Source organism: Culex quinquefasciatus, chromosome 2 (assembly GCF_015732765.1).
Source record: "Culex quinquefasciatus strain JHB chromosome 2, VPISU_Cqui_1.0_pri_paternal, whole genome shotgun sequence".
In the NCBI taxonomy this organism is placed as follows: Eukaryota; Metazoa; Arthropoda; class Insecta; order Diptera; family Culicidae; genus Culex; species Culex quinquefasciatus.
This window is the reverse complement of record NC_051862.1, coordinates 38,739,607-38,767,541: the sequence shown is the minus strand read 5'-3', so window position 1 is coordinate 38,767,541 and position 27,935 is coordinate 38,739,607. Positions and strand designations below refer to the sequence as shown.

At 41.7% G+C, this 27,935-nt stretch overlaps 3 protein-coding genes and 1 long non-coding RNA gene across 4 annotated transcripts in view; 2 read left to right on the top strand and 2 right to left on the bottom strand.

Annotated features, from left to right (window-relative positions):
• Positions 1–938: 938 nt before the first annotated feature.
• LOC6037835 (eIF-2-alpha kinase GCN2) lies at positions 939–9,711 on the bottom strand. Its single transcript, XM_038253671.1, has 4 exons — positions 7,423–9,711; positions 3,480–3,694; positions 1,987–3,421; positions 939–1,927 (listed from the first exon to the last, which is right to left on the bottom strand). The coding sequence occupies exons 1-4, from the start codon at positions 9,519–9,521 to the stop codon at positions 1,036–1,038; spliced, it is 4,641 nt and encodes a 1,546-aa protein (XP_038109599.1). The 5' UTR covers positions 9,522–9,711; the 3' UTR covers positions 939–1,035.
• A 130-nt stretch (positions 9,712–9,841) lies between these two features.
• Positions 9,842–12,284, top strand: LOC6037834 (F-box only protein 42). The gene is given in 3 exon segments (XM_001847656.2): positions 9,842–10,160; positions 10,320–11,563; positions 11,565–12,284. Coding segments are annotated over 3 exon segments (1,827 nt in total). The 5' UTR covers positions 9,842–10,024; the 3' UTR covers positions 12,012–12,284.
• Positions 12,181–12,867, bottom strand: LOC6037833 (enhancer of yellow 2 transcription factor). The gene is made up of 3 exons (XM_038255547.1): positions 12,686–12,867; positions 12,381–12,622; positions 12,181–12,342 (listed from the first exon to the last, which is right to left on the bottom strand). The coding sequence occupies exons 1-2, from the start codon at positions 12,739–12,741 to the stop codon at positions 12,400–12,402; spliced, it is 279 nt and encodes a 92-aa protein (XP_038111475.1). The 5' UTR covers positions 12,742–12,867; the 3' UTR covers positions 12,181–12,342; positions 12,381–12,399.
• Positions 12,868–15,888: 3,021 nt separating this feature from the next.
• LOC119767959 overlaps positions 15,889–27,935 on the top strand; it is a 52,755-nt gene continuing 40,708 nt past the window's right edge. Inside the window, exons 1-2 of the long non-coding RNA XR_005277816.1 lie at positions 15,889–16,112; positions 20,587–21,084. This is a non-coding gene — a long non-coding RNA (uncharacterized LOC119767959). The remainder of the gene's footprint in view (positions 16,113–20,586; positions 21,085–27,935) is intronic.

Below are 27,935 nucleotides of genomic sequence, written 5' to 3'. Positions count from 1 at the left end.
GATTCACGAACTGTTTGAAATGGAAGGAGCTGCAGCTGAACATCGCGAAGACGAAGTGCATGGGGGTGACGACACGGCAAACCGACGACTGCAGACGGTGTGTACAGATTGATGGAGAAGTCATGTTGGACGAAAAATTGAACTTCAACGAACATATTAACTATACCATTCGGATGGCAGCACGGAAGTTTGGTGTTCTGTGTAGGATCAAACGCTACTTGACGGCAGAGACAAAAAATCAGGTGTACAATTCGCTCATCGCTCCTCACTTTGACTATTGTTTACTGATCATGTTTTTGGGAACATAACGACAACTGAAAAGGATGCAGATACTACAAAGCAAGCCTCGACGGAGTATGCTCGAATGTTTACAGTGGATGTCGGTAAAGCAACGAATCGAGTACAACACCCTTGTGTTTGTTCATCGTATGGCCATGGTATGCGAAAGAGATATCCATGAGTATGACACTAGAGGAGCTGACGATCTCAGATTGCAGAATTGGAAAAAGGCATGCACGCAGAACTCGCTATTATAAAAAAGATTTGAACTTTACAACCAGCTTCCAGAGAATGCAAAGACGACAAGCCACATCAAAGGAGTTCGTACAGCAACGGCCGTTGGAGTAGAAGTGACCCACGATGGTACTGCGAGGAAGATCACGTTATGACAGTAGGCTATCTTGATTATCGTAAGCTTGGTCAAAAGTAAAGCAAATCTGGACGCGGTTTTAACCCTATGTGCTCATATGTGTGTGGAAAAGCAAATGATCTCAAACCCCTAAATGGAAGCTGCAAACTGAGTGATAGACAGAAGGACTCTACACAGGATTTGTAAGTGCGCCTTGATAGGATAAAAATGTTGGACGAGGGGGCGGCTAAAACGATGTTCTGGTTGAAACGATACCAAGGTTATTCTTTCATCATACAAACGACTTTCGTACACATATAAAATATTTTTTTTAAACTTTTACAATAAGCGCGTTTCTTTCCTATAAATCTAGTGTACGTAGCCGCTGCCTTCCCTTCAAAGCCGCGTTAAAGTATCAACCTGCAGAACGAATCCAGCACGCTGTACACCCCCACCACCGGAAGTGTTCGACTCTCCCCGAAAATGTCCACAATCTCGTCGTAGATTTGCATGATGTTGTGTTTGTACTTCGGGTACCGATCGATCAACGCTTGCAGCTCAACCGAGTTCGGCGACGACGAGCCCTGCTCGCTGCCACACTCGGCCGGATCAATCAGCCCAACGAGGCCACGCAGCGGCCCACTCGGCAGGTCTACGATGATCAGCGAGATTTTCTCCTTGCGCTGGAACTTTGACAAAATGGGGGAGATCTTGTGCTCGACCTGGTTCTCGTAGCGTCGCTTTTTGCTCATGTTTGGCTTTTCCGAGGTGAGGAAGATGATGTCCAGCGAGGCGGTTCCGTTGCTCTGGGACTGGCTGGCCAGCGACGGAATGTTCTTCACCGAAGAAACCGTCGTGAGCGAGGTGTTGGGCTGGGACGTGGAGCTACAATCTGTTGGTGAGCATTCCGGTCGGAGGGTTTTCAGGATGTAGCTGATGAGCTCGGGACGGGTTACGTGGCGTTCCTGGAAGCGATCGTGGTCCCAGGTGCGGACGCGGAGTTCACCACCTTCGCCGAGCATGACCACCAGATTGGCGCCGACCTCCTTGGCGGAATCTTCTACCGAAATCACGCCTTCAAGGATGCCGGTTTTGATGCCGTGCGACCAGAGGGGACGGAGGATGGAGACGACCTCCTTGGTTGGGGGTCGTGAGCCGATAATGTAGATCATGACCTCGATTGGGTCGCAGCCGCGGATGGAACCAATGGCGTGCACGAGTTTGTCCAGGTGAAAGCTGAATCCGGCTCCGCTGAGCTCGACTTTGGGCACTTGAAGGCCGTTTTCGATACCGGATTTCCTGCGAGAAGAATCGTAATTAGTTGAGCAAAAACTGAAACCAAGATCACCAACACTTACTGAAAATCAACCAGCTTCGCGTCGTACCGTCCACCCACGGCGATCGTCGTGATCGGGTTGCGTTTCTTGGGTTTGAGCTCGCCGAGCAGTTGCCAAACCAGTCCACCGCCCTTGGCCCGTTCGTAGTTGATCGGCAGCCCCGGGCAGACCATCATCGGGCACTGAACGCCCATGCCCTGGGCCAGCGATACCACCGATTCCAGGTCGCGTTGGGCCATTTTGGCGAGCATGGCCGCCTCGCCGCGACCTTTGAAGAGTTCTTTCAGTGTACCTTTGAGTTGTTCTAGGGAAATCTCCGGGATCTGGAGGATGTCGCAGAGGTAGCCGGTGTTGATCTTGACGCCGGGTTGGGAGATTTGGCTGTTTACCGATCCGACGAGCTGGAACTTGGAGATTTTGTTCTCCAGATATTCCAGCACGATCTCGAAGAGTTCCTTGTATTTTTCGAGCGGGACGTTGCAGTAGAGCAGGATGGACTTTAGCAAGCTGGTGTGGTTCAACCGGAAGTATACGTTACGTTTCTGATCGAGCAGGTTCAGTTCGCGTAGGATATCGTTCGCAATGGCGATCAGCTCGGCGTCCACGACCATGTTGCCCCGGCAAGGTGTCACAATATCAAACGCACATTCGTACACCTGTTTGGGGTGGAAGTTGAAGACCTTCTTCTCGCGATAGACCCGACCAATCGAGTACCGCCGTATAAACCGCACCCCATTCAACGCCACGTGACGCAGAAACGGTAACCGGAGATCCTCCGGAAGCGAAACAATACTGCCCGAGTGGGTCATGAGTTTGACCGAGTTTTCGCGCGTTGACGTGCGCGTGCAAGGCGTCAGCAGTGGCGTTACGACCTCGATCGCCCCATGCTTCCGGAACAGGTCGATGATCTTCGCCTTGATAAAGTCGAAGCGCGGAATGATCGGCACCATGTCCAGATGGTAGCTCAGCTCGCAGATCGTGTCGCTTTCCTGGGCGAAGCAGCGCGCGATCAGGTGTTTGTAGTGCCTGGATTGGGGGTTGGACATGACGTGCCGTACAATGTCCTGGATCTCGCCGGCTTCGAGACGCGTTGGGGGAACAAGTTCCGACGAGAGAAGCTCCTCCGCGGATGGTCGTTTGCTGGGGTCGTGGTTGAGCAGCCAACGGATGACCTGCAGCTGCTGCGAATATTTGTTCTCGGTCATCATGTGGTCGGGAAATTGAATAGAAGAAGACCTTAGATCCATCAGCGTTTTGACCCGCTCCATGCCGGTCGCCAGCGGCGTTGAACTCATCTCAAACAGTATAATTCCTAGCGAGTAAAGGTCAACCTTTTGGTTGTAAGTTGACTTGGAGGCATTCCCGGTCAATTCCGGCGCAACGTATAAAGCCGTCCCAACCTTCCCGGTCAGCGAGTTGCCCATATCCAGTGATTTCGGCTGCTGCGCAACGTGTTCTACAATAAATACTCAAATTTAGAACTTCAACCAATCAACTCCAAAAACCAATCCAACCTTGCTGCTGATTCTGCAGCGCCAAAATACTGGTCGTGGCAAGCCCAAAGTCGCCGATCTTGACTTGATCGCGCGAGTCGAGGAAAATGTTGACCGGCTTCAGATCCCTGTGGATCATGCCCTGCTGGTGGATGTGGCTGAGGCCCTCGGCAATCTCCCGGAACAGACGCCAAACGCGGTCCACGTCCTGGTGCAGGTTGGAATCGATGGCGGTTCTGGAAAATTACAATCGTGGTGATTATTGCATCGAAACTTCTCGACTTACGATCAATTAGTCTTCTTATCCAGCATTCTTAAAAAACAAAATTCAGAAATTGCAAAAAAATTAAAAAAAAATCATAAGCTTAAAAATTTAATAAAATTTTTAAAACATTTATAATTACAAAAATAAGTTAAAAAACAGTTTAGTTTAAACATAATTTCAAGCTTTAAATATCGTTAAGAACTTAAAAGAAAACTAAGAATATAAACTTTGAAACTACCACAATTAATAAAATTTTACAAATTCCAAAAATAACAAAAAAAGAAAAATTTTGAAAAATTAAAAAGAAGCGAAAATATGGACCAATGTCGAAGTGTGAACAAAGACTCAACTCCAGAGCAACACGAGAAAAGGGCGGATAAATAATTTGACAGTTTGAACTATTTTGCTATTTCTCAAGTTTCAGGTAACTTTTTCTCAAAATTCAAAATGAAAAGCAATAGCTGTAAAATAGTTGCCTATTGCCTGAGAAATTGCAAAATAATTTCAACTGTCAAAATGCTTATGCGCCCTTTTCAAATGTTGATCCAGAACTTTTTTCTAAAATTTCAACTACTTGAAAAAAATTATAAGTTTTAGAAAATGTAAAGCTTTCAATAACCTTAAAATAAAAAAAAAGTTGCAAAAAGTTTTAATATTAATTTAAAAAATACTATTAAAATCTCAAAAAAATTTAAAAAAAATAAATAACCAAAAATATAAAAATTTATAAAAATAAAAAAATCTGAAAATTTTTAAAAAAAAACTAAAGTAAAACTGACAAATTAAACTTCAAAAAATAAAATTATTTATTCATATACATTTTAAAATTGCTTTTGATATTTTGATTTAGAATTTTGAGATAACAAAAAAAATATTTTTTTGAATTAAATTCTTAACATAAATGTTTTTGAGATTTTCGTTTTTCCCGAATTTTGAATTGTTCATTTTTAATTTTTTTATTCTTAATTATTATTTTATTGTTTAAAAAAAATCAAACTATTCGCAATTCGCAATTTGCAGTGTAAGAACGGGCCTTGACCGATCTTATGCACTAGGTTCCCGACGAACACGCACTGCCCTTACACCTACATCTCACCCTTGCTCTGAGTCAGTACGAGCAGCACGCTAGAACACGCTTTGAGTGTTCGTGCCAGGCATGCACACCTTCTTTTCCGGTTGCGCATTTTAACTCGGCCGGGGGTGGTACATTACGGAGGGTTTGATGTAAGTATAAGCGCCTAACCATTTAAAGTGTGCCTATTAACTTTCATTAAAGCAAAAACTGTTTTATTTTTTGTTTGAATTCAAAAACTAATTGTTATTTTACTGTGTATTATTTTCTCCTGAAATCTTCCCTAGTGTTGAGTCTGTTTATCTGTTGCTATTTCTTTTGTCGCGGTGTTTTGTTACAATTTTTGGTCCTAAGCATGTTATAAAAGTTTACCAAAAATACAATAGTAATATTTGTGTTAATCCTTTAACCATTCCATAAATTGAGTAAGGGCTCAAACCTCACTTGTTCGAAAAAAGGGTGAAGATTGAAAACAATTGACAGTAAAAGAGAATTTATTTTAGAAAAATCAAGTATCAATAGTAAGAAAATGATGAGCGTATTTTGAAGAATAAATATGAGAAGCTAGATGTATTAGATGTAAAATTAGACAATAGTTAATAAATAGAGATACAAAACAAGCTTAGATTATAGTAATGATAATTTATAGGACAGATAAAGAATTATTCAAATAAATATATTCGCAATAAAATAAAAAAAAAAAGATTAGGCGAATGATAAATAGACTTGATAATAACACTAGTACATTAAGGAAAAGTATATTTTTAAGGAAAAAAAACAAAACAAAGTTTGTTACAGCAGTATCAATTGATAGAAAACAGTGGAAAAGCTTTGAGAGATAAGATAATCAAAAGTTAGTAAAATCAAAATCAAATGATGGATATTAAATAGAAGAATTAGTGAAGAAGAGAGAATCAGTAGAGCAAATTAAAAACAGGACATAGGTGGTAGCTGAGAATGAAGAGAAGAGAAACCCCGTTGTGGGATGTTTCAGGTACATCCACAGCAGTTGACTCAACATACTGCGAATCAAAACAATACCGTCTACAATCACAAATTACTTCCCTTTCCCACATTGTCGCGCCCCTTTCTTTTAGCCGTCTCGACTCTGACCCGCGGTGGTCAAAGGATTACGATCCGTTTCCACAGGCCACCAGCTAGGTCATCATGAAAACCAAGCCAACGTGGAGGTAAGAAAATAGGACACTCGCAAGGAACCAGAGCTATACTGTTCTGATCAAGATAATTCGGATGATCTAACAGAACTACGGATGTAGTTAGTTACGCTCCTTCCAGGATGTTCCTTACGTGGACGTCAACCGAAGAGCACTTAACAAGGTCAGTGCCATTGCATGCTCTTAGGTATCAATCCTTGGCCTGCAAAAAAAAAAAAAATCAAACTAATAAAAAAAAATAAAAAAAAACCTTGAACCTTTGGGTTTAAAAAATAACTTTCAATTCTCAAATTATTTAAATAAATTTTAAAAAATCTCACGTCCGACAAAATGAAAAAATTAAAAAAAACAAAAGTCTTAAAATACAAATACAAAAAATCAATAAAAAATGGAAAAATAGAAGATCTTAATCTAATCTAATCTAATAGAAGATCTTAGAATAAAAAAAAAATAGTTATTCACGTGTATATTTCAAAATTATTTTTGATATTTAAAAAAAATCGAGCAAACTAAAATTTGGATTTTGTTCAAATTTAAATTAAAAAAAAATATTTTTGAAACTATCATTTCTTTCTAAATTTCAAATTTTTAATTAAAATTTAAAAAAATATTTGTTTAAATCTAAATTATTTTTAGATGTTTTTTTTAATTTTTAAGCATAGATTTTTATCTGCAGTTCATCATGAAAAGAACTTTTGTTTTATTTCCTGCCAAATTTGAGCTCTGTGACCACATTTGAGGCAAATTTGAATGGTTAAATGGCCTATAAAATCATCAAATGCATTTTCTCAATATTACATCACCGCCATTTGGCCGTCATCATGGATTTGAAATTTCTTAGTTATGAAAATAAAAGACATAAAAATGGTTTTTCTATTGTCTAAACATTCGATTATCCATTTTTTTTCGAGACTTTCAGGTAATCAAATCTGGACCGTTTTTAAAATTTTTATAAGTTTAGACTATTTTTGAATTTTTGATAATTTAAAAAAGAATCAATGAGGATTATTTTTTTTCGATTTCTATGATTTTTGGAAAATAATTTTGAGATTAAATCAATACATTTTCCAATTAATAAATTTCTGATTTCGTAAAGTTTTATTTTTTTATTTTTTGAAATTTAAATTTTTCAATATGTTTAGATTATTCCGAGGATTATTCAATGTTTGAGTTTCTGAACTATTTGAAATTGTTATTCTTTTTTCTTTTCGAACCCTTACGAACATTGGAAATTTGGGATCTTTGAATGTTTTGGAGTTTTATAATTTTTGAAAACATTCCGAATACATATCGATTTTTTCGATTATCTGTCGTTCGACCAGCGAGATCGAAAAATTACGATCATAATAGTTCAAGCGAGAAATCGAGAAATAACTACCTGAGTATAACGATCGCATGCAATAATCATCAAGAATATTTAGAAATCGATTGTTTCAATTCCAAACGACCTACCTCAACGTACTCTTCTCACAAAACTCCATCTGAATGTACATGTACAACATCTCCGGATTGACGTTCGCCAACGCCACCCCTCCATTCTTCCCCTTTTCATTCTCCACGCCCTCGCTGAAGCTCGCGTACGTCGCGACCTCCCCATCCGAGTTGACAAATTCAATCCCGTCCGAGCAGCTATCGTCCTCGTCATCATCCTCATCGTCGTCGTCGTCGTCCTCATCGCTGCTCGTATCAATCCCCATGCAGTCCAGCACCCAGTCGGAGTTCTTTTCGCTAGTTTTTTTCGCCACCTTGGCAGCGGTCGGGACCTTCCGCCGGCCAGCGACACTTCCCGCGCTCAGCGACCAATCGCAGCTGGACTCGCCGCCCTGGTACTTTTCATCGCCCGGACTGACGGCCTCGACCCAGCTGTTGTAGTAGCGGACGACGTTTTCGTGGTTCAGTCGGGAGAGGAGCTCTACCTCGCGGGTCATCTTTTTGTAGAACTGTTTGCTGCGGGCTGGGAGGAGGATTCGTTTGATCGCGTATTGGCGGTTGTCCAGGATGTTGCGCACTTTAAGGACGTCGCCGTACGCGCCCTTGCCGATGAAGGACATGACTTCGAATTCGGTTTGCAGGCGGGATTTCTCCGTTGAGAGGGAGGTGTTCATGAAGGCGGGGATGAGGGATTGGTGGGAGCGGTCGGTTGGGGGTTGATCGGTTGGTTTGTGATCGCGGGTTGGTTTGTTGAGCTTTTGTGGGATGACTTGGAAGAGGATTGGCCGGAGAAAGGGGTGTTCTAGCAGGTCTGAGGCCGAGATTGTTCGCTCGGACTTGCAGCGATCGATAAAGTCCTTCATTTCGGAGTGGGCGTTGAAGAGGGACTCGACGAGGGTTCCCAGGGCGGGGAGATCGCCACGGACGCCTTGTTGACCGCTGCTGATTTCTTGGATGTAAGGGATGAGTTTAAAGTCGGCGACGCGGATGCAACCGGAGTTGTCCATGAACACGGTGGAGTCGGACAGATTATCGTGGGACACTCCGTTGTTGTGAAGGTAGATCAATGCTTCGAGGACTCCTTTGGCGACCTTGCTGGCACCTTCGGCGGACCACCCGAGCGTTCCGGAGATTGTGAATAGACTGGTTCCAAGGATAAAATCCTGTACCAGGTAGATATCCAGCCTACTCTTGCCAACGTTGCAGAGGACTCCTTCGTAAGGGATAAGGTTTTTATGTTTTAGGGTGGACAAACAAGCCACCTGTTTCTCGATGTCCGCGACAACCTCGTCCACCAACCTTCCACAAGGAGTCTTCCCGTCGTTCAAATCAACGTTCCACTCCGTTACGTACAACAGCTGCCCGGTTTGGTCGTCGATCCCAGCATACGCAATACAACCTCGCTGGGAATGACCCAAACAGGCGCCCTTCAAAACCCTTCGACCTCCTCGCAAAAACAGCGTCTCACTGCGCCGATGTTCGGTGCAAAAGTTGTAAAACCCATCCCCGGCGCTGTTCTCCGACGAACTGGTGTTCCGATGCATGGGACTGGCCTCGCTAATACTTTGCTTGGACTCACGCCGGACGCGTTCCAGCTCCTTCTTGCGCTTCTGCAGCTCGTCCTGGACGACCTGCCGGCGCTGATCTTCCTCCGCCTTCTTGGTGTTCTGCAAATGCAACTCCTTTTGCTGCTTGGTGGCCAACATCTCATCGTAGAAGCTACCCTTCGGTGGAACATTGTGCTGGTGCAGAAACGCTTCGACCGTCCCGGCCAGCTCGTAGATCATCACCTCACCCTTCCGCTCATCCGCTTGCTTCTGCAGCTCCCCAAGCAATTCCTTAACCAGCTGGTCCGACAGTCCCTTCGTGTTCTCCAACTCAATCTTCGGTGGATATTTCGGATAGTTTTTATTGCAAGTAACTTTCAAATCACACCGCGCGTAAACCTCCTTCGCCGAACCCTTCTGGGGCGTCAACTTCAACCGGACCTCGGTCCATTTACCACCCGGTGGTCGCAAATCCTCGACCTGGCTCTCGTAGATCGACAGCAGCACTTCAAGTTCGGTTTCCTGGCGTTCGCGAAAGGTTTCCTTCTTGCTGCCAGATGTGTTGAGGGCCATCCCGGCGGAGAACACGCGAGCAGCTTGCGCCGCCTAAAACCGGGACATTCTGGACACGACGCGTTTGTATGACCGGCTGTTGCCAAAATATTGCACCAGACAAAGTGCGTAGAAGTTGTTATTTTCGGGGGAACGAGGAACTGAATGTTAATGAGCAAGTCGAGCAAAACAAACGACGTCAAACGGAATTTCTTTTTGTTTACGTTGCACGTTTTTCGGCTTTGTGTTGTTGCGCAAACTGCCGCCCGGTAGCACCAACCACAGCTGGCTGCGTACGGAAATTGCAGATTTCTACTCTTCCAACACTGCCATCAGCTGCTTTCTGTCAGTTGGCTGTCAGACGAAAAAAAAAATTGTTTACACAATCCGATCGCAGAAAATTTTCACTCTCCGTTCGACGGAGAAAAAATCCTCCGGATTCCAGCTTCGGCACCAGACAAAGGAATCAGACCAGATCGTGCGAATTCTCCGTGTGTCCGGTGTGAGCCAAGGATTGTGGCACGATGGCAACGCTAGCGCTTGCCTCCATCAACGATCTGCCGAACGAGATTTTGGAGTTTATCTTCAGCCTGGTTCCGCCGTACCAGGATCTGGACCGCTGCTGCGTCGTGTGCAAGCGCTGGGAGTCGCTGGCCAACAGTGAGTATAGCGGGGCGTGGGTTTTGGAACTGGAACAAAGTTGTAATATCCAAAGGTACTCTTTGGTTCATGAAAATTGTGTAGGGTAAAATGTCCTAAAGTCGTCCTAGATCTATTTTTTGAGTAACAAGTAATATACCAAATCCCTTCTCTTTGCAGATGTTCGAATACGCAAGAAAGCGAGCCTCCAAAAGGCCCTCACGGATTTCAACCTGTGCTGGAAGGAGGAGCTTTTCAGCAGTCAAACGCCGAGCATAGCGGCCCGGTTTGCGCACGCCAGCTCGCTGCACCGGAACTCGATGTTTGTGTTCGGAGGCGCGTCCAGCTTCGACACGACGTTCAACGACTTGTGGCGCTTCGATCTGAGCCTGCGGCGGTGGGTGAGGCCAATCTCGATGGGTTCGTACCCTTCGCCGAAGGCGGGCGCCAGTTTGGTGTGCTATCAAAACGCGTTGGTGTTGTTTGGCGGCTGGCGACATTCGTACACGCCCTTTCAGATGTGCACGCTGTTTGACGAGCTGCATCAGTACAACGTGGCGGAGAACCGGTGGACCATCCACAACTTGGCGTTTGGACCTCCGCCCATGACGGGACACTCGGCCACGGTGCATCGCAACAAGATGGTGGTGTTTGGTGGGTACCAGAAGACGCAGGAGAATCTGGGCACTTCGAACGACATCTGGGTGTTGGATCTGGACAAGATGGCTTGGAAGAGACCGACGGTTTCGGAGCAGAAGCCACCGCCTAGGTATGGCCAGTTTCAGATGGCGATCGGGGAGGATCACATCTTGGTGTTAGGGGGGACCGGTGGAGTGAATCGAATCTTCAACGATGCCTGGCTGTTGGACATGAAGAACGACGTGTGGCGTTGGAGAGCCGTTCAGATCAAGAACAAAAAGTGTACCGTCCACAACTGGAGCTACCCGGCTTGCAACATCGGCTCAAAGGTGATCGTGCTGGGACCGACCTCGCCAAACGATTTCCAAATTGTTCGACAGCATCGTCCCTCAAACCATCACGGACTTCATCCGCCGAATCTCGGTCGTGGCCCACGTCCGGTAAACCCTGCCGAACGCAATCGCATCGCCGCCGCCGCAGCCAACAACGAACCAAATATTCCACCCAGACAAAACCCAGTTCGACCACCACCCCCTCCCCCGATGGCATCCCCGCCGCGTCAGCAACCTCCTCCGGAACCTCGGCCAGGTCCATCCGGACTGTCCGCACCGAACCCACCCCCAGCTCAACCCCAACCCGGTCCATCGCGACCCCTTCCCACCATCCGCTCTCCAAACTATCGCCAGCAAGACGACGACCATCTTCTCCCCAAACGCTTCAACCAATCCCCCGAGCAGCACGGCCACATGGCGATGGCCGCATTCAGCGTACCCCCCACAAACCCACCCCCCGCTGCACGCGACCCGCGAACGCCAGCTGGAGCGCCTCCGCAAAATGGAGGAAAAGATCTCCGCCATGCGACGCATCAAAGAGCAGGAGCAACGCGACCTCGAGCAAGCCCAAGCCGCGGCCAACAACCTCCCAGCGGCAACCTCCCACCACGAAGCCCAACTCCCCGTCACGCCCAAGCGCATCAAACGCAACGGGCTGGCGATCTACGTGTGCGACATTTCCCAGCTGCTAACGAACGCCAACGAGCCGGTCATTGAGTGGCAGGAGACGAAGAACAGTGGGTTGATTGCCGGAGCGCCGGACCACTTTACCTTCTCGACCATGGTCGCCGGAAATGGGGAGCTGATTGTGTTTGGCGGGCTCAACAAGAACCCCAAGTCGGAAAGTTCGAGCGTTACGAACGCGGTCCACTTTTTGACCGTGCCCACCGAGGTGGTGTAAATTGTAAATATTTTTTCCCCTTTCTGAATTACAATTGTCTATTTCAACACGATTAGAGTAAATGGTACGCGCTTGAATTGCCACACACAAGAATTAAACACGCGTTAGTTAGTAAGTTAGCTTAAGGGAGTGTTTGATTTCGTTTTGGCGGTTTGTTCAAAGCTTAGGGTGGTATTTTAGCTGTTGTATTCAATTATTGTATAAACCATGCATCGTCCTTCGATCTACAGTTTTGATCCCGAATAAATTCTCTCTTTGAATATCACAACAAAAGTGGTTTATTTTTTCTGCTGAAAGAAAGACAGGAAATTTCTTTCCAAAAGCAAAATTGCAACGCTAATCAAAATCTTAATCCTCCTTAAAATTATATTTATCACACCCCCAGCCATCAGATATCAATGCCCTCCTGCTGAATGAGAATCGCCTTAATCTTTTGTAGCAGCTCCTTCTTGACCGTGTCCGGGATGAGGGCGCGCGCCTTGGGCGTCACTTGCTGCACCAGCGCGTCACAGTTGACCGTGTCCTGCTCCTTGATGGTTTCCCGGCACAGCAGCCGGACCTGGTCGTTCCAGCCGCACGCGTTCAGCCGAACCCGGAGCAGGTCCTTTAGTCTGAAATCGGGGAAAGTTCGGATTAGCTTGGATGGGAGTTTTCGAGATTTGCGGATTACTTACTTGGAGCGATCGCCCTGCAGGATCGTGGTCTGGTCTACACTTTTTGTGAAAGTCATTGTTCCGTTGCGATTGGTTTTTGAATTGATTTAATTAAATACAAAATGAAGGCGGAACTTGTGTTCAGCTGTAGAATTCTCGCGGTGTTATGTTTTTAATGCTTCCGTTCTTTTGTTTTCAGTTCTGACTGACAGCTGTGCTTTTTGTTGATTTTTATTTATGCTGTCAGTAGTGTGCTGTCAGTTTACAGTGACGGTAAAGTAATTTGAAACAGTTTTTTTTTGTGATTTTGTGGTAAATATTATTTACAGAACGGATTTGCCACAGGATTTGCTAACTCGAATTTCGCTCTATTGAACACAGACATTCGAGGAATATTGGTTATTCCTCTAATATCTGGAGCAACATTTGAAAGGGGTGGTACGACATTGCTCTTATGGGCTTTCGTCCCATTTAAACGCGTGTAATGTAAACCAAATTTTCAGTTTTTGTTTTTGGGTGTTTTTAATACCCCTGATTCAAGGCGGTTTCAAAAACACCCAAAAAACAAAAATCTGAAAACTTGGTTTATTGGACCTTTTTTTTTAAAAAAAACTCCAGATATGTTTATTGATAATTGATGAATTTCAATAAATGAAAATCGTAGCAATACTATTTTTTTTCCGGTAGTCAAATCTTTACTTTTTTACAGCAAATCATTGAGAATAGTATTTTTTATTTTATAAAATATTGGCAGGAACTATGCCAGTGAAATGCAGGGTGCATTGTTCCAAGAACATCAAAATAAGGCTCTTTCTCGACATTTTACAGGGTGAGCCAAAATATTCCGTCAGTAGTCTAAAGCATTTTATTTTATTTTATAGGTTTTTGCTTCAAAAAAAGTCGCTGAAATTTGATGGATTTATGTTCATATATTAAAGTACATAGTTCATCAATATCTGACCTCTAATTCAAAGCTTGACCCACGGCTTGAACCAAATTTACCAGATTTCTAGCTTTCTTTGAAATTATCCCAAAATTCAAGCTGGAAGAACCAAGAGGACTGGTTAAATATTTGTACGATTTGTCAAAATACAGCAACATATTGCCCGGATACAAATCTGAACAATAAAAGCTATTTATTATTGGGAATGCTATTCCAAAATTTATTTTTTCAATCTCTTTTAGATTTTTTTTTTTAATTTTGCATCGGTTTCAGGTTTTAGACCATCCAGTGCTGTTTTGGCAAAATTTACACATTTACAATTTTGAAACGGCTCTCATTTTTTTTATTATGGATTTCGATCATCTCCACTTCATTTGACGCATGTAAGCGAAAACTATTAGTTCTGATGACCTAGGGACCATCCATAAACCACGTGGATACCTTAGGGAAAAGGGGGGGGGGAGTGGGTTGAGATTTCGCTTAGCCATTTTCATCTAATAACAAAACAAATTCAAAGAAATTTGGTTGTAGCACTTCCAAAAAACGGGTGCCACGATATCTCAACAATGGCTTGACCAAATCGTTTGAAAATTTTAGTGAAGACTCGTTAAACCGGTCTCGTATACCATGGCTATGCCATTCTTTAATCAATTCGTTGTTTAGAGAAAAACGCTCAGAAAGTTTGACAGTTCACTTTGCACATGGCAAAATGTTTAGCTTAAATCGTCTTTTTCTCGGTTTAAGCGGTATACGCACACCGGAAGGAACCGGTCAAGAAAAATTTTAAATGGGCAGCAGCGGCAGCGAAAGCAAGCCAGAGAGGGTGAAGAAAAGCGCCAAGAAAACGTTCCCACTCCGTTGTTCTGCTGTTCGTAAAACTGTTTCTTGACCCCTTTCCTTCCGATCTCCATACTAGCCTTTAATCATGAAATATCTTCATGAAACTTTCAGGAGGTATTGAAAATTACCTTTTAAGTGGATTTAATAAATTTTCTGTATTATGAAATTTTGTGATTTTGATTGTATGTAACCCCTTAACTTCTTTCTTTTTAACCGTTTGTGCAAAAGGCTAACCTTAGAAACAAGTCGAAACTTCAAGATTTTGAAAGCGGCTTCTACTCAGACTGCTTTAGTGAGTATGGATGGTTACAGAACATTGTTGTAACAACTTATTAAGATGTTTTGGATCATCAAAGAACTCCTTGGAGCTAAGATCGGTGGGTCTACCGCCGTGACAAGCAAGAGGTCAGTGCTTTTTGATCACTGATCGTAACCACATAGCTTCAGTGTTTGCAGTAGACTACTTTGGTAATGTGTTTGAATATTTGGGTCATTCTAGGACTCCCTGGAATTAATATCTGTGGGTGTCCCACCGTAACCACCAAAGGTCGACGGATTTTTCCCCGGATCATACCCGCATAACTTCAGTGAATATAGTAGAACACTTTCATGTTGTGTTGGGATGTTCAGGGTCATCCAAGGAATCCTTGGAGTTAGGGCTTGTAGTTCTACCGCCGTAACAAGCCAGATGTCGACAGATTTTGAGCACCGATGATACCCGCATAGCAATTGAGTATATACTAGACTACTTTGCTAATGTTTTTGGATATCTTGAATCTTCTAAGGACTCCCTGGAGTTATGATCGCTTCAGTTGCAAAAGTGCCTCAAAAAATTGCATTTTTGAAAAAAGTCTTTTACGAAACAAACAGGTGAATGCCCGCCATTAAGTCATTTTTGCTACATCCTACTAAAGTAGTCGAGAGAGATCCAATTCGAGCAGATGTCTCAGAAATGCCTAGGTAATGGTGCTTCCTCCCTTACTCACGACTTGACCAGAGTCACATTATTAAAAAATAGTAAAAAATATTTATTTGGAACCAAGTTTGGAACGGTCTTTCTTTGAAGTTTACAATGCGTCCCCTTCGCACGGTTTGAAAAGAGCTTTTCTCGCGAGTGCTGTCAGTTGCGTACGCATCTGAAAGCGCGCATGCGCTTGCAGCACAAAAGCTCCGAAGTGGTTTCGTATTACAGTAGACCTACGATTGGTACGGAAAAAATGATTAATTTCTGCTTTTAATTTTTTTAGAGCATTTTTAAGATAAGATAAATGAATCATTGATGCCGAAAAATGTCGAACATTAAGTCAATCAAACTGTAACATCGTCGATTCGTGTCCACACGAACCGCACGAACATAAAAGCTCGTTTCGATTCAACCGATCCGAACTCCGAACCGATTCCCATTCAACGCGTTGTTGCTCGTCGTTCCCGGTTCCCGCTGACTCGCGAAGTCATTCAGTTTCGTACGGGACTTCTGAGCGGACGCACGTGTTTTCTGTGGAGTACAACGACGCGCCTGCGGTTCTAGATTGCAGTACAGAGTGGAAGAGAGCGGTTTTGGACTAGAGTCCTTTGGAAGTTGTGTTATTTTGTGCAAGTGGTTTAATGCAGGATTTTGAACTTCGCGCGCGCTGTTTTCTTGGGGTTCAATTTTGTTAGAAAAAGGTGTGTATTTTTTTAAAAAAGAAGAAATTTGTGTTCATTTCGTATAAATAAAAAAAAAGTTATGGGACATCATGGTGGAAATTTAAACCTTTTTTAAGAATCTTTTAAATGTTTTTTTGCCCAATTTCAAATCCAGATAATGAAGACGTTATGGGTTTAAAAAATTAAAAGTCAACCCAAAATTACCCGGAAGGAAAAGGGCATAAAAGGATAACGCCAGCAAAAATTTGGCCGCATGTGGACCGCCACATCTTCATGGGGCAACAGGGGAACCGTTTGATGACGGAAGTGGCCGGGGTCGGAGATAAAACGGAAGGAAGTAAAATGTGGAAACAGACGCAGCCTGGAAGGAGTCCTTTTTGCGCGTTGTGTGTGTGTGTGCTCCTGTACGATGTTGTTGTGAATGTCTCTCGATGTGTGCGAGTGGCTTTGTGTTTGTGTGAGTGCGAAGGGTGGTGGGGGTGGATTTGGGGCGATGGAGGGGAGCAGTATAGAATGTTTTTTTTGTCCTCCTCCTCGTTGCTTCCTTCTGTCACTGCTTGGGGGGTGGTGACGGTGGTGGTGGTGGTAGTGGGGAACTAACATACACACACAAAAAATCGATATCCGTGTTTGCAATTTTGGTGTGTTTTGCTGCTGTGGTGGACCCCGCAGGGCGATCCACGGCGGGCGCGCGCGGTCTGGAAGGATACAGTCACTACTGCTGCTGCTTGGGGCTGACAGGACATGCGGATGGTTGTGTGTGGTATACTAGCAGAGCGTGCAGCGCATGGAATGAATCATCATCGTCAGGGAGTATTACGAGTATTTTGCAGGGGTGTTGCGAAATATGACTTGCAGGTGGTTGAGTGGTTTTATATCAAGCGGATTATGCTTTACCTTTTAAAACAACAAATTTAGGAAGTTCTTAATAAAAATATCTATTCTGAGAGTAATATAATTTTATGTTTAAGTGATAGAATTTTATTTAAGGCATATGCCTGCATTTTTCGTGAGTCTTTTTGTGACATTTTAGGCTATTTTCACAAAAATGCTGAGCGAAAAAAAATTGTCATATATCCTTAAAAACAATTCTGGAGTTTTTTTGAAAAGGTCCAATAAACCAAATTTTCAGTTTTTGCATTTTGGGTGTATTTTAATACCCCTGACTCAAGGCGGTTTCAAAAACACCCAAAAAGCAAAAACTAGAAATTTGGTTTATTGGACCTTTTCAAAAAAAAAACTCCAGAATTGAAAAATCTCATAGAATTTACGTGTATTTTTCTTTCAGTGTACACTCAAACCCCGATGGTTTGACACCAACTGTTGTCAAACGAACGGGGTCACGTTTTAGTTTGACACCCCTTTTACCCGGAGTTCACACACACTACTTGCGATAGTGCGTGTGAGCGCCGTGTAAAAAGTGACAGTTCGTCACTTTTTAGTTTGACTTTGACCAACCATCGGGGTACAAACTAAAAAAGTGTCAAACGAAAAAGTGACCAACCACCGGGAGTTGAGTGTATTTTTTTCAAAAAGCCCGTCTAATTTCCTACAAGTTTGTCTTAGACCACTTTTTGATACGATGTAACGGCTTAGAGATACAGCAATATCTAAATTACAAAATACAAAAATATTTAAAACCCTTACGCCCTTCTCAAATGTCATTATCGCGTGCAACTGGCATGTACACAAAAATGGCTTATATAGACCTAGAATAACATGTCTCAAAGTTTCATTGAAATCGGAGAGGGGCGGGTACAAAAGTACCAGAAAAAATCCTGATTTGAGCTGGAATGGCTCTTGAAAGTTTCTTTGATGATGTTTGTTATTTATAAGATCCTTTGCTAATCTAGTTGCTAGTTTATTTTTTATGTGTTTTTTTTACCCAACAAAGTTTGGCATTATGTTAAGGTGGTAGATTGTGTCCTTCACTTTTGGGGCAATGACTGTCAATGATGGTTCTGAATTCAGAGTCCAGAAATAGTAAATTGAAATGAAAAAAATAATTAATTAAAATGCTTCTACAAACAACACAAAGAAGCCCATTTTTTTATTGAAACATTCTGAAGCAAGATTTGAATGATTTTCTGAAACAAACATGGCCACCAAATGGCCGATTGGGGATGATGCCTTCCAGAGCCTTAAAGGCGAATAAATAGATTCTTTATTTTCTGTTGACCATTAAGATGAGGTTCTTATCATTCAATGTTATTATTGGAGTAAGAAAAGGCCCAAGAGATCTTTTTTGCAAAGACATTTTAGGATCTTTATTAATTTCTTGAACTCCTTTCAAGATTTTGTTTGCTTTAGAATTAAAACTAATAAAAAAAAGACTTTCAAAACACTTATGAATGATCGAAACCGGGATAAAAACTTTGGCTTTAATTTGTATTGTAAATTTATTGCATAACTTAGTTTTTAAAACTAATTCCTTTGTTTTTTTTTTTGTTATGAAAATAAGTATATATTTTAATGATAAAGGTAATCTGATCAGCATTTCTATACAATTTCGTACCTTTATTTTTGTTATTTAGCTTAAAGTTTGTAGGGACCGTGGTGTAGGGGTAAGCGTGATTGCCTCTCACCCAGTCGGCTTGGGTTCGATCCCAGACGGTCTCGGTGGCATTTTTCGAGACGAGATTTGTCTGATCACGCCTTCCGTCGGAAGGGAAGTAAATGTTGGTCCCGGACTAACCAACAAAGGTTAGGTCGTTAGCTCAGTCCAGGTGTAGGAGTCGTCTCCCTGGGTCCTGTCTCGGTGGAGTCGCTGGTAGGCAGTTGGACTAACAATCCAAAGGTCGTCAGTTGGAATCCCGGGGTAGATGGAAGCTAAGGTGTAAAAAGAGGTTTGCAATTGCCTCAACAATCAAGCCTTCGGACACCTAGTTTCGAGTAGGAATCTCGCAATCGAGAACGCCAAGGCAATGCTGTAGAGCGAATAATTTGATTTGATTTTTTTGTAGGGACCTGATTGTCCTTAATAGGTTTTTGGAGCAATCAGAATTCGAAGCATAAAAGTGTTTTGACGTAATTTTCTGGTTTAAATTTGGATTTTCCAACATTTTCCTGTATTGATTTTAACTTTGTAAACTTGTGGCCTTCTTTTTAAATTATGAAATAAGACTACTTTTTTATAATTTAGCCTGTTGCAAATATGTATCATAGTTTTTTTTCTCTCCCCCTTAAATTTGTATTTTTTTCTTAAAGATCATAAAATTTTAGAAAATGTTATTTTTTTCGAGTTGAAAATCGTCTTGTTGTTACAGCTATAAATCGTAGCGTTTGGTACGGTATGTTCACGCATCCTTCCGTCCCTGTAGATTCTATGAAATGTGATCCGTTCACAGAATCATAACGCAGCAGAGCTTGCCGCATTTTATTTCGTTCTACATTGTCGGGTGTACTCGGAAGTATTGTAATTATTAATACTTACAACAAAAAAATCGCTTATGTAGTATTCTAACCCTAAGACTTACCAGCATGCATTCAACGGACTGGCTGCGTCTGTCTTAGATATGATTATATTGAAAATCGGCTTTTACGTTATACATTCCAACCTCGATTACCTTCAAAAAAATTTCACTTCATCGAAACTTCAGATTATCGAATCATGAAAAAAATATTTTTTTCTCCGTGTTTTTTTATTGTTGAGCTTAGGTAAGACCTCAAACTATTCTAATGTGATTTAGAATTTTAAAGTTCAACTGGCGGACAAAATGGCGATGTTAAAATATTGAAAATATGCATTTATTAATTTAATAGGCAATCAAACATTCAATTTGATTAAAATTCGGTCGCAGAATTCAAATTTGATGTTAAAAACAAGAAAATAAAAAAAAAAGAAAAAAATGTTTTTGTTCGTGATTTGATTATTCGAAGTCCCATGCAAACCTTCGGATATTCGAACTTCGAGTCTGGACTGTGTACGATCAAAGTTTCGATGTTTATTGCTAAGTAAATTTATTCTGTTCTTTTTCATTTTGTAGCTGTATCTTTTTGTTTCAGTTGAATTTGAAAGTTATTCAGAAAATGCAATAAAATTAATTTGCATCCAATCAACGCTTCATTCAAATGTTTGTGTATATTTTTTTGTACGGGGGAAAAATTATCAGTTTTCTTTAAACTTCGAGTGCAAAAGGCAATTTTCATCCCCTCGTTCACCTCTAAACAAATTCCACGCCGTCGTCCCCTTGTTCCATAATCCTAACCATCATTATTTCCTCGTCATCCTTTTTCCGTGGCCGTCGCGACGCTCTGCCGCTGCAGCATCCTTCCCCTGGACCAGGACGCGCGTCACGGTGTCTAGCTCCGTACCAATAAACACACACACGTGTGCGCTGCAAGGACGTGCCTCGCAGTTATTTTTCGGCGTGATGAGTCATAAATTTAAATGTGTGCTCTACGTGGAATTTTAATTACTACATTTTGTGGGAGTTGTTTATTTATGGTAATTAAATTGCATTAAAATTTCGCATTTTCTTTCATTTTTCAGAAAACAATTTTACCTACGTACCGCGTAATTCGGTGGAAACTGCAGAATTACATAAAATTGTGATTGAGTTGCCGGTGGTTCAACGAAATTGGCGAAACGAGTGAGTTTTCCAGCGAAGGAAGAAGAGCTAAAAGTATAATTACCGTGAAGCCGGGCGGGAAGGTTCACCAGCCACCGGAAAAGAGCAACTTAACGAATATATGTTCTGAGTTTTTTTTTTCATCGATTACCGATATTATTTTTTGCATAACTTCACGTGTACACGAGTGTGAGTGTGTTTGAAAAGTAGGGAAAATTTCATTGAAATATTGAGGCAACTCAAGCTGCTGGCGAAAAAAAAGTGTATTTGAAAGTGATTTTGCAGTGAGGATTGACCTGGATAGTCGAGTCGGCAAGCTGTACGGCAAGAAGTGTTCCGGGAAATCAAATATTTTGCTATACTTAAGCAACACGAGCCTACGAGAGCCAGCTGGAAGCAGAATAATATCTAAACCGAAGGTAAGTGTGTACCTGGGCCAGAGGGGAAAATAGAAGAAAATAAATCGATCCCAGCGGCGAACCCCGGCTGCCGTATTGCCATTCATTCTGGACCAGATTAATCTCTATTGTGTGTCAACCGTAGTTGATGAAGATGATGATGATGGTGAAGTCTGAAAATTTTATACCTCTATTTACGGTTATAAATCTTACCCGAGCCTGGGAAAAGGTGCCCGCTCCTATTTTTTTGGAGTGTCATTCGAAACTGTAACTTCAACCCAGATTCAACTGTAGCAACTCTTACTGCTCGTGTGCTCTAATGACCCGTTCGCCATTCATTCATTCATCGAATTCCGGTGTACTTCACCGTAACCTTAAAAAATCACGCTGAACTGAAACACACGTGCTTGTTGGCATTTGTTCCCCATTCATCCCTTCCGCAAACACCGACCTTCTTTAGAAGCTACCTTCTAAACATGAGGTAGCGGCCACAAACCGAGCCTCCAAGCCGTCCAAACACCCTCACCGCACTGGAGTACTACCGTACTGAGGTTTTGGCGGCATTTGCGCTTCTGATGTGGTTTTTTCTCCGCTACGCGAGTTCCCGCTAGTTAGTTTTCAAAGGGAGACAGTCCCCGTTATTACCTTTCGAACACGGCGTTGAGCGATAGTCGCAGTTATACCCGCGCAGAACACCACCTGCGGTATGTAAACCATGGTAGAAATAATTGGATCAGGACGGTTCAAGAATTGACTGTAGAGTGTATCTTCTCTGTTTGACACATAAAACCGGTGAAATGACACAGTGAGGAATCACGCCACCGGGACAGGTCGCACTGGTTACACCGGGGCTCCCCTAATGAGCACCTGGACGTGGACATGTATGATGGATGATGTAATGACCGGCTTGGATAACCAAAGCTTGGTGCGAATTCTTAGGATTGCAACCTGGAGGACGGATAACACCAGGGTTGTTGAGTCATTCAGCACGTAGGGGAAATATACCCATTTTTAGCCTTATAAGCGGTCGTGTTTGAATGATGCTGGATAATCTGGAGTGTTCCTTGAAATTTACTAAAACCAAGTACATACGAGTAAAAAGTGAACTTTTACTAAAGGTTTTTCTATTCCTTTTACAAGCATTTAAAAAAAATAATTCTCAAATGTATTCTAATCAGACGAGAATGCATTGGGCCACGTCCGTTTTTCTATTTTCAGCTTAATTCTTTTTCTTCCAGCGCTAGTTTGGGTCTGCTTTGTGTTGCCAATTGTGATAACTCCCGAATTGTAACATTTATAGCAGGCCTGCCCAACGTCCGGCCCGCGGGCCGGATCCGGCCCGTGAAGCCAATCCATCCGGCCCGCGACGACTTTTCAAAATAGTTCTATAACCGGCACTTAAGGCTTTATTGAAAAACTCAATAAATAAATTGAGTGTCAAAATTTTAAAAATAGTATTGAGATCAATCTTTTAGACATTACAAAAAAAACATTTTTTTTGTTTTTTTTTGCTTTTGACATAAAATGTTGCCAATTCAAAGTTTTGTTTGGATTTTGCCTTTTTATTTTGTTAAATGATTTTATTTCACATTTAAACATTCTTTGAATTTTATTCTTGTCATCCTTGCAAAAAGATTGCAAAAAGATACTAAATTAAAATTTCTTTAAGTCTTGGCTGATTTCACTTTTAATTAAAATATTGCTTTTTGAGGATTTTGATTAAAATTGATTTTTCATAAAATAAGGATAAGGAAATTTTTCAGAACAGCTTTTCAGTGATAAAGTTTTGCTGAAAAAAAGCTTTAAAAAAGCCAATTAATCATATTGGAAATAAAATCCGCTGCAAATATTTTTAAGATATAAAAAATATTTCAAAATGAGTCAAAACATCAAAGAGCAAAAAAATATTTTTATTATCGCCAATAATTCTAAGAAATACGAAGAATTATTTTCGTGGCTTTAAAATCAAAAAGTCAAACCATCCACATTAACACTGGAACGCCCAACGCATGTCCAACTTGCACGGACGCCCAAGCCTCCCAAAAAAGGTGGAACAGTAACTTCAACTCGCTGGTTCTCGGGCATTACACAACCAATCGGGACGATTCTTGGTTCCAGTGATTTGTTAGGATGTCTAGATGATCCTGAAATTTTACAGAACTTGATTCGAACAAATCTGTAATTTCTGCGACCGAAAACATCGTTCCACCTTTTTTAAAATGACTGCCTCCGCGGAATTTTTGGCGAATTTTTTTTTTACACGCGGAAAAAAAGCTGGAACGATGTTTTTGATTGCAAAAATTACAGATTTGATCAAATCAACTTCTGCAAAGTTCTAGAATCATCTAGACATCCAAACAAATCACTGGAATGAAGAATCATCTTTATTGGTTGAGTTATGTCCGAGAACCGTTGAGTTGAAGTTACCGTTCCAACTTTTTTGGAGCCTTGGGCGTTGGAATGTTAACGACCCCCGGGTCTTTTGTGGTCTCTATTGCAAGTTTCTGCTCGAACCTAGGAGTCCGAAGGATTGAATGGGGAGGGCACCCAAACCTCTTTCTACTCCAAGGAACCTTCTACCCCAGTGTTTGAACTGACGACCTTTGGATTGCGAGTCCAACCGCCGCCAGCGATTCCACCGGAGTAGGCTTGGTTTGGTGTGTTGTTTGTACTTATGGCATGGAGACGACTCCTACACCTGGAATGACTTAACGGCCTAAAAACCAAGGCCGGGACCGATATTTTACTTCCTCATCCGATGGAAGGTTGCAGCAGATGGGAATCGAACCCAAAATCATCCGCTTACAAAGCGGACAGCGTAACCATTCGGCCACGCACTGTCAATCCTTAAACTTTTCAATTTTGTAAAATATTTGGATAAAGGTGCACTACAACGTAAAAATAGTTTTTAATTGTACAGAAGATTTCTTTTCAATAAATTTTATCTTGTCTCGTTGATTTTAAAAATTATAAAAAAACTTGCAATTTACATGTTATTTTTTAATAAATGATATCAGGATATTTAACTTCAATCGACAAAAAATATTATAATACAAATTCACTCAAAACAAACTAAAAATAAATCCAATAAACACATCTGTGAAAGTTATCTTTGTTTTTTTTCTTTCTTAAAATTAAGATATATGAATCATATTTAAAACACTTGTTTATTTATAAGTTTAATTAAAACAATCTGATAAAATAGGTTTTACGAAAAAAAAAAATTTTTAAATATTAAACATAAGCTCCGGCCCGCAACAACTTTAGAAATATCCGATCTGGCCCGCAGGGCCAAAAGGTTGGGCACCCCTGATAGAGAATGTTTCCTGGCATCACTGACTCACTGTGCTGCTGGTGGTGTTGGTGGCCACCCTTTGTTCTTTATTTGCCTTCGCTTCTCGCTCGGTTTTCTTCAGCCTTCGATTGAAATGGGTCGTCAAAAGTCAAACGTCAGAAGACTTGGCGCGTATGTGTTTTTGATCGCGCTTGCTAATTATTTACATGTTTCGGAATTATTTTTCAAGTGAGTGACTAACTAATGTTCAAAAGAACATGTTGCCGGTAGTTGGAAGCAATTTCATATCTTAAGCGCTTTGAAAACGTTGGCGCAAGTGCAAAGATATTGATGGCGACTTTCGTTAAGAAATGGTCTCGCAAAATAGAAATTATGACCAAAAGTGCATTGAATTTGATCTTTTTGGCCAGTAAATGGCATACATTAGCCTGTTTACTCGAAGCGGTGCTGTTGCTGGTGAGTTTATAGCCTAAATAGTGTTTTGGAGCTTTTGTCGAGCATCAAACTCTCCATATGACGAAGATAGGTGTTCCCCTAGCTGGATTTATTTTATTTTCATAGAAATTCCCTGGTGATTTTTAAAGACGTGCTCTGTTATATATGTAGCGTGATTGCGTTTTTGGTTGGTTCTTTATTTGCCATACTCTGATGTTAGTAACTTTTTCCTGTTTGAGCTACTGGTTATTAAATTTGTCTCCAAACTGGAAAACAGTTGCCAAAACTCAAGGTGTCGAAACGGAACCAAACAAAAAAAAATATTTTGCCGAAAATGAGAACCAAAATGTGTATGAAATTTGTGCAAACAGAAAAGCATGTAAATTCTTGTAACTATAAAAAATTGGAATGCCAAATATGAAAACATTGTTTTAATTATCTAGTACAGTCGTCGTTGTCGTGCTATCCTGTTGCACGATGATTATGGTCCAATTTGAGTTACGAAAGTCATTTTGTGTAGCTCTCAATACGATTTCAATCCTTTCAATATTCAACAAAAACCAAAAAAACTCCGTGCATTGTTGTCACTCTTAATTTGAAAGAAGTTTCAATCTTGTCGTGCTATTTTAGCGTGCCGCAAGTGCGACAACTAGACAAAGCGATTTCAGGTCAAAACGCGTTTGACACACGTACCTGCCCGACTACCGTAAACAATTATTAGTTACAATTCGGGACTCCGGCAACCAAAATCAACCAAACTCAGGGACAACGCACGGAATGGTCAACCAAACAAAACGTTTACAATGCGTGCTATTGATTTTGTGTATTCAAGATGGCACGAAACGTCGATTGGTTGATTCGCAAGATATCAACGACTCAGACGATATTGCCTGCCTGGAATAAAACCACGCTTTTCGGGAAGGTCAACCAGTTCAATGTCGGGCTTCAAATTTGCGCATTTCGGATCCAGGGAAGTGTAATCATCCGAATAACTCGTATAATTACAACTCCCCCCAAGCCCCAACCCTCGTACTCTGCCAGTATTATTGTCGATTTCACTCAAATGACGGCGTGGTAGCTGCTGCGGTGGCGCTAAATATGTTTGTGATTGCCGCACTTGAAAGAGGCCTTCCAACCGCAAACATAATTGTGTGCGGTTTTTTTTTACCGAAAAAAATGTTTCGTGGAAAAGGGAAGAGGGGGAAACCGATTAACAATCATTAACCGGGCGGGATGGAAACGGAGCACTCAAAAAAATGCAATTATCTCAAGATGTTTTTTTTCGCGAAAAAGAGATGAATAGCGCACAATTGAAGTTGAAAGAGTGTTTGAATTCATGACCGTCGGAGACAGAGAGATGAATGGACGGGGATGTTTGAAGTTTTGCGCAGAGAAAAAATCTCTAATAATTGTGAATTTTCCTAAACACTCACAAGTCTGGGGCGTGAGCAAACAAACACTTTACTTTCAACAAGTACTACACGCTTGTTCCGTGTGCCACTTTTCTTCTTGAATTACCTCTCTTCCGACTTGTTGTGTGTGTCTCATTTCGCTACTTATTATGTTTCACTTTTTTCAACTCTTTTCTTCCTGCGTTCGTTCTGTTTTCGTCCCAAATGTTTTAAATTTAAATTGCTCTTTGCTGTGCTGTGTTTGAACGTGATGTTTGTTCTGCTTGAAGAAACTTCTTTTATCTTTTACCATTTTTGTTACCTTGCTGCCTGCGCAGAAGCAGAATGTGAGGCGCGACTCATGATGATGTCATAGCAGCAGCCTCGTGAATGTTTATTCCAATTTTGGAATGTCTTGAATTGCCACCTCTCGCTGAACGGGGGGCGTCGTACGGTGCAGATAAGTGAAATATTTCTCGTTCCCAAAATCATTGTGAAAATTAAGTGGGAATTCATTCACTTTGCAGTGATATGGAATCACATTACATTATTCGTGGTTAGAAGTTTTGTGAAGCGTGTCCCAACCTCATGGTAACATCTTGAAATGATATTTATGTTGTTTGAACACCCGTGCTCATGTTCAGTCCACTTCAACGAATCATTTCTGTGGTCAACTTAACGCAGTAGGCCTGGCTGCTTTAAAATTCGTGCAGTGTGATAAAATGTATTTACAAACAACACTGTAAATTTAATGGAAAAATAAAAAGGAAATCTAAGCATGTCATAAAATACTAATATGAGTTTGACACTTTTTTCCATAAAATATGTACCATCCACTTTTTCCAGTCAAACAATCGCAAAAACGTTTCTTCTCAAATTGTTGTCCAACCCCCAACGGTTCCACGCCTCGACACCTCCTTTCCTCAACATAACCGAGCCCGGTTCATGAATAAAAATAAATATTATTTACCGCAAGTACCCACGAAAGCCTGTCTCCACGTTATTTCAGGCCAACGAAAAAAAAAACAAAAACCCGTTGGCACAGTTTATCACAAAACCTTGAGCTTGAACCGGCGGCGATGCTGGAAGCCAAAATATTCAAAATTATTAACAGTTGGACACCCCGACTTATTCAAGTAGGCGCGCGCGAGCCTCGGTTTTTTTTAAGGTCCAAGTTTGTTTTTCTTTCTCGCGGACCAAGTTCAAGACTGTTGGCGCGGGTTCTGCGAGGCATAATCTGATTTATTTACATTTCTTCGATGGACATGTTGCTGTTTCTTTTCTTTTTTTCGGGGAAACGAGTTTTTCTTTCTTTCTTCATTTAATGTTGGAGAGAAGGGAAATGAGTCGATAATGTGTGGACCCTCTTGCGAGCGGGATTTACGGAGTGTTTAAATTGCAATCAGACATTATTGAGAGTTGATTTACAGCGTGGAATGTAATAACTGTCATGTGCACTTGAGTTTAAATTTCACCGGAGAGGGAGATGATTAATGGGAAGCATGTGTTGCATACATGTTTGCAATTATTCACTTTTTTGTAATTTTTCAACGGGCTGTGTTTAGATTTGTTAAAATTTTAGGACTTTTTAAACATTGCCATCACTGAATGACAGTGGAGTTTGGTTAGGGTGTTTGATTCAATTAAATCACATTCTTCGAAGGTCATAGCACCACCACAGTAAATTACCATCGCATGCTGGGCGTATCCATCGCTAATTTAATATTCCAAACCACCCGGAATTTTATCGC

Bases quoted from the DNA above. Each gene is read 5' to 3' on its own strand.
- LOC6037835 (XM_038253671.1), bottom strand. From the start codon at position 9,521: ATGGCCCTCAACACATCTGGCAGCAAGAAGGAAACCTTTCGCGAACGC. The intron at 3,695-7,422 runs GTAGGTCGTTTG...GTAATTTTCCAG, and splicing joins TGTGAGAAGAGTACGTTGAG to AACCGCCATCGATTCCAACC. The intron at 3,422-3,479 runs GTTGGATTGGTT...TATTTATTGTAG, and splicing joins GCTGCAGAATCAGCAGCAAG to AACACGTTGCGCAGCAGCCG.
- LOC6037833 (XM_038255547.1), bottom strand. From the start codon at position 12,741: ATGACTTTCACAAAAAGTGTAGACCAGACCACGATCCTGCAGGGCGAT. The intron at 12,623-12,685 runs GTAAGTAATCCG...CCCCGATTTCAG, and splicing joins CTGCAGGGCGATCGCTCCAA to ACTAAAGGACCTGCTCCGGG.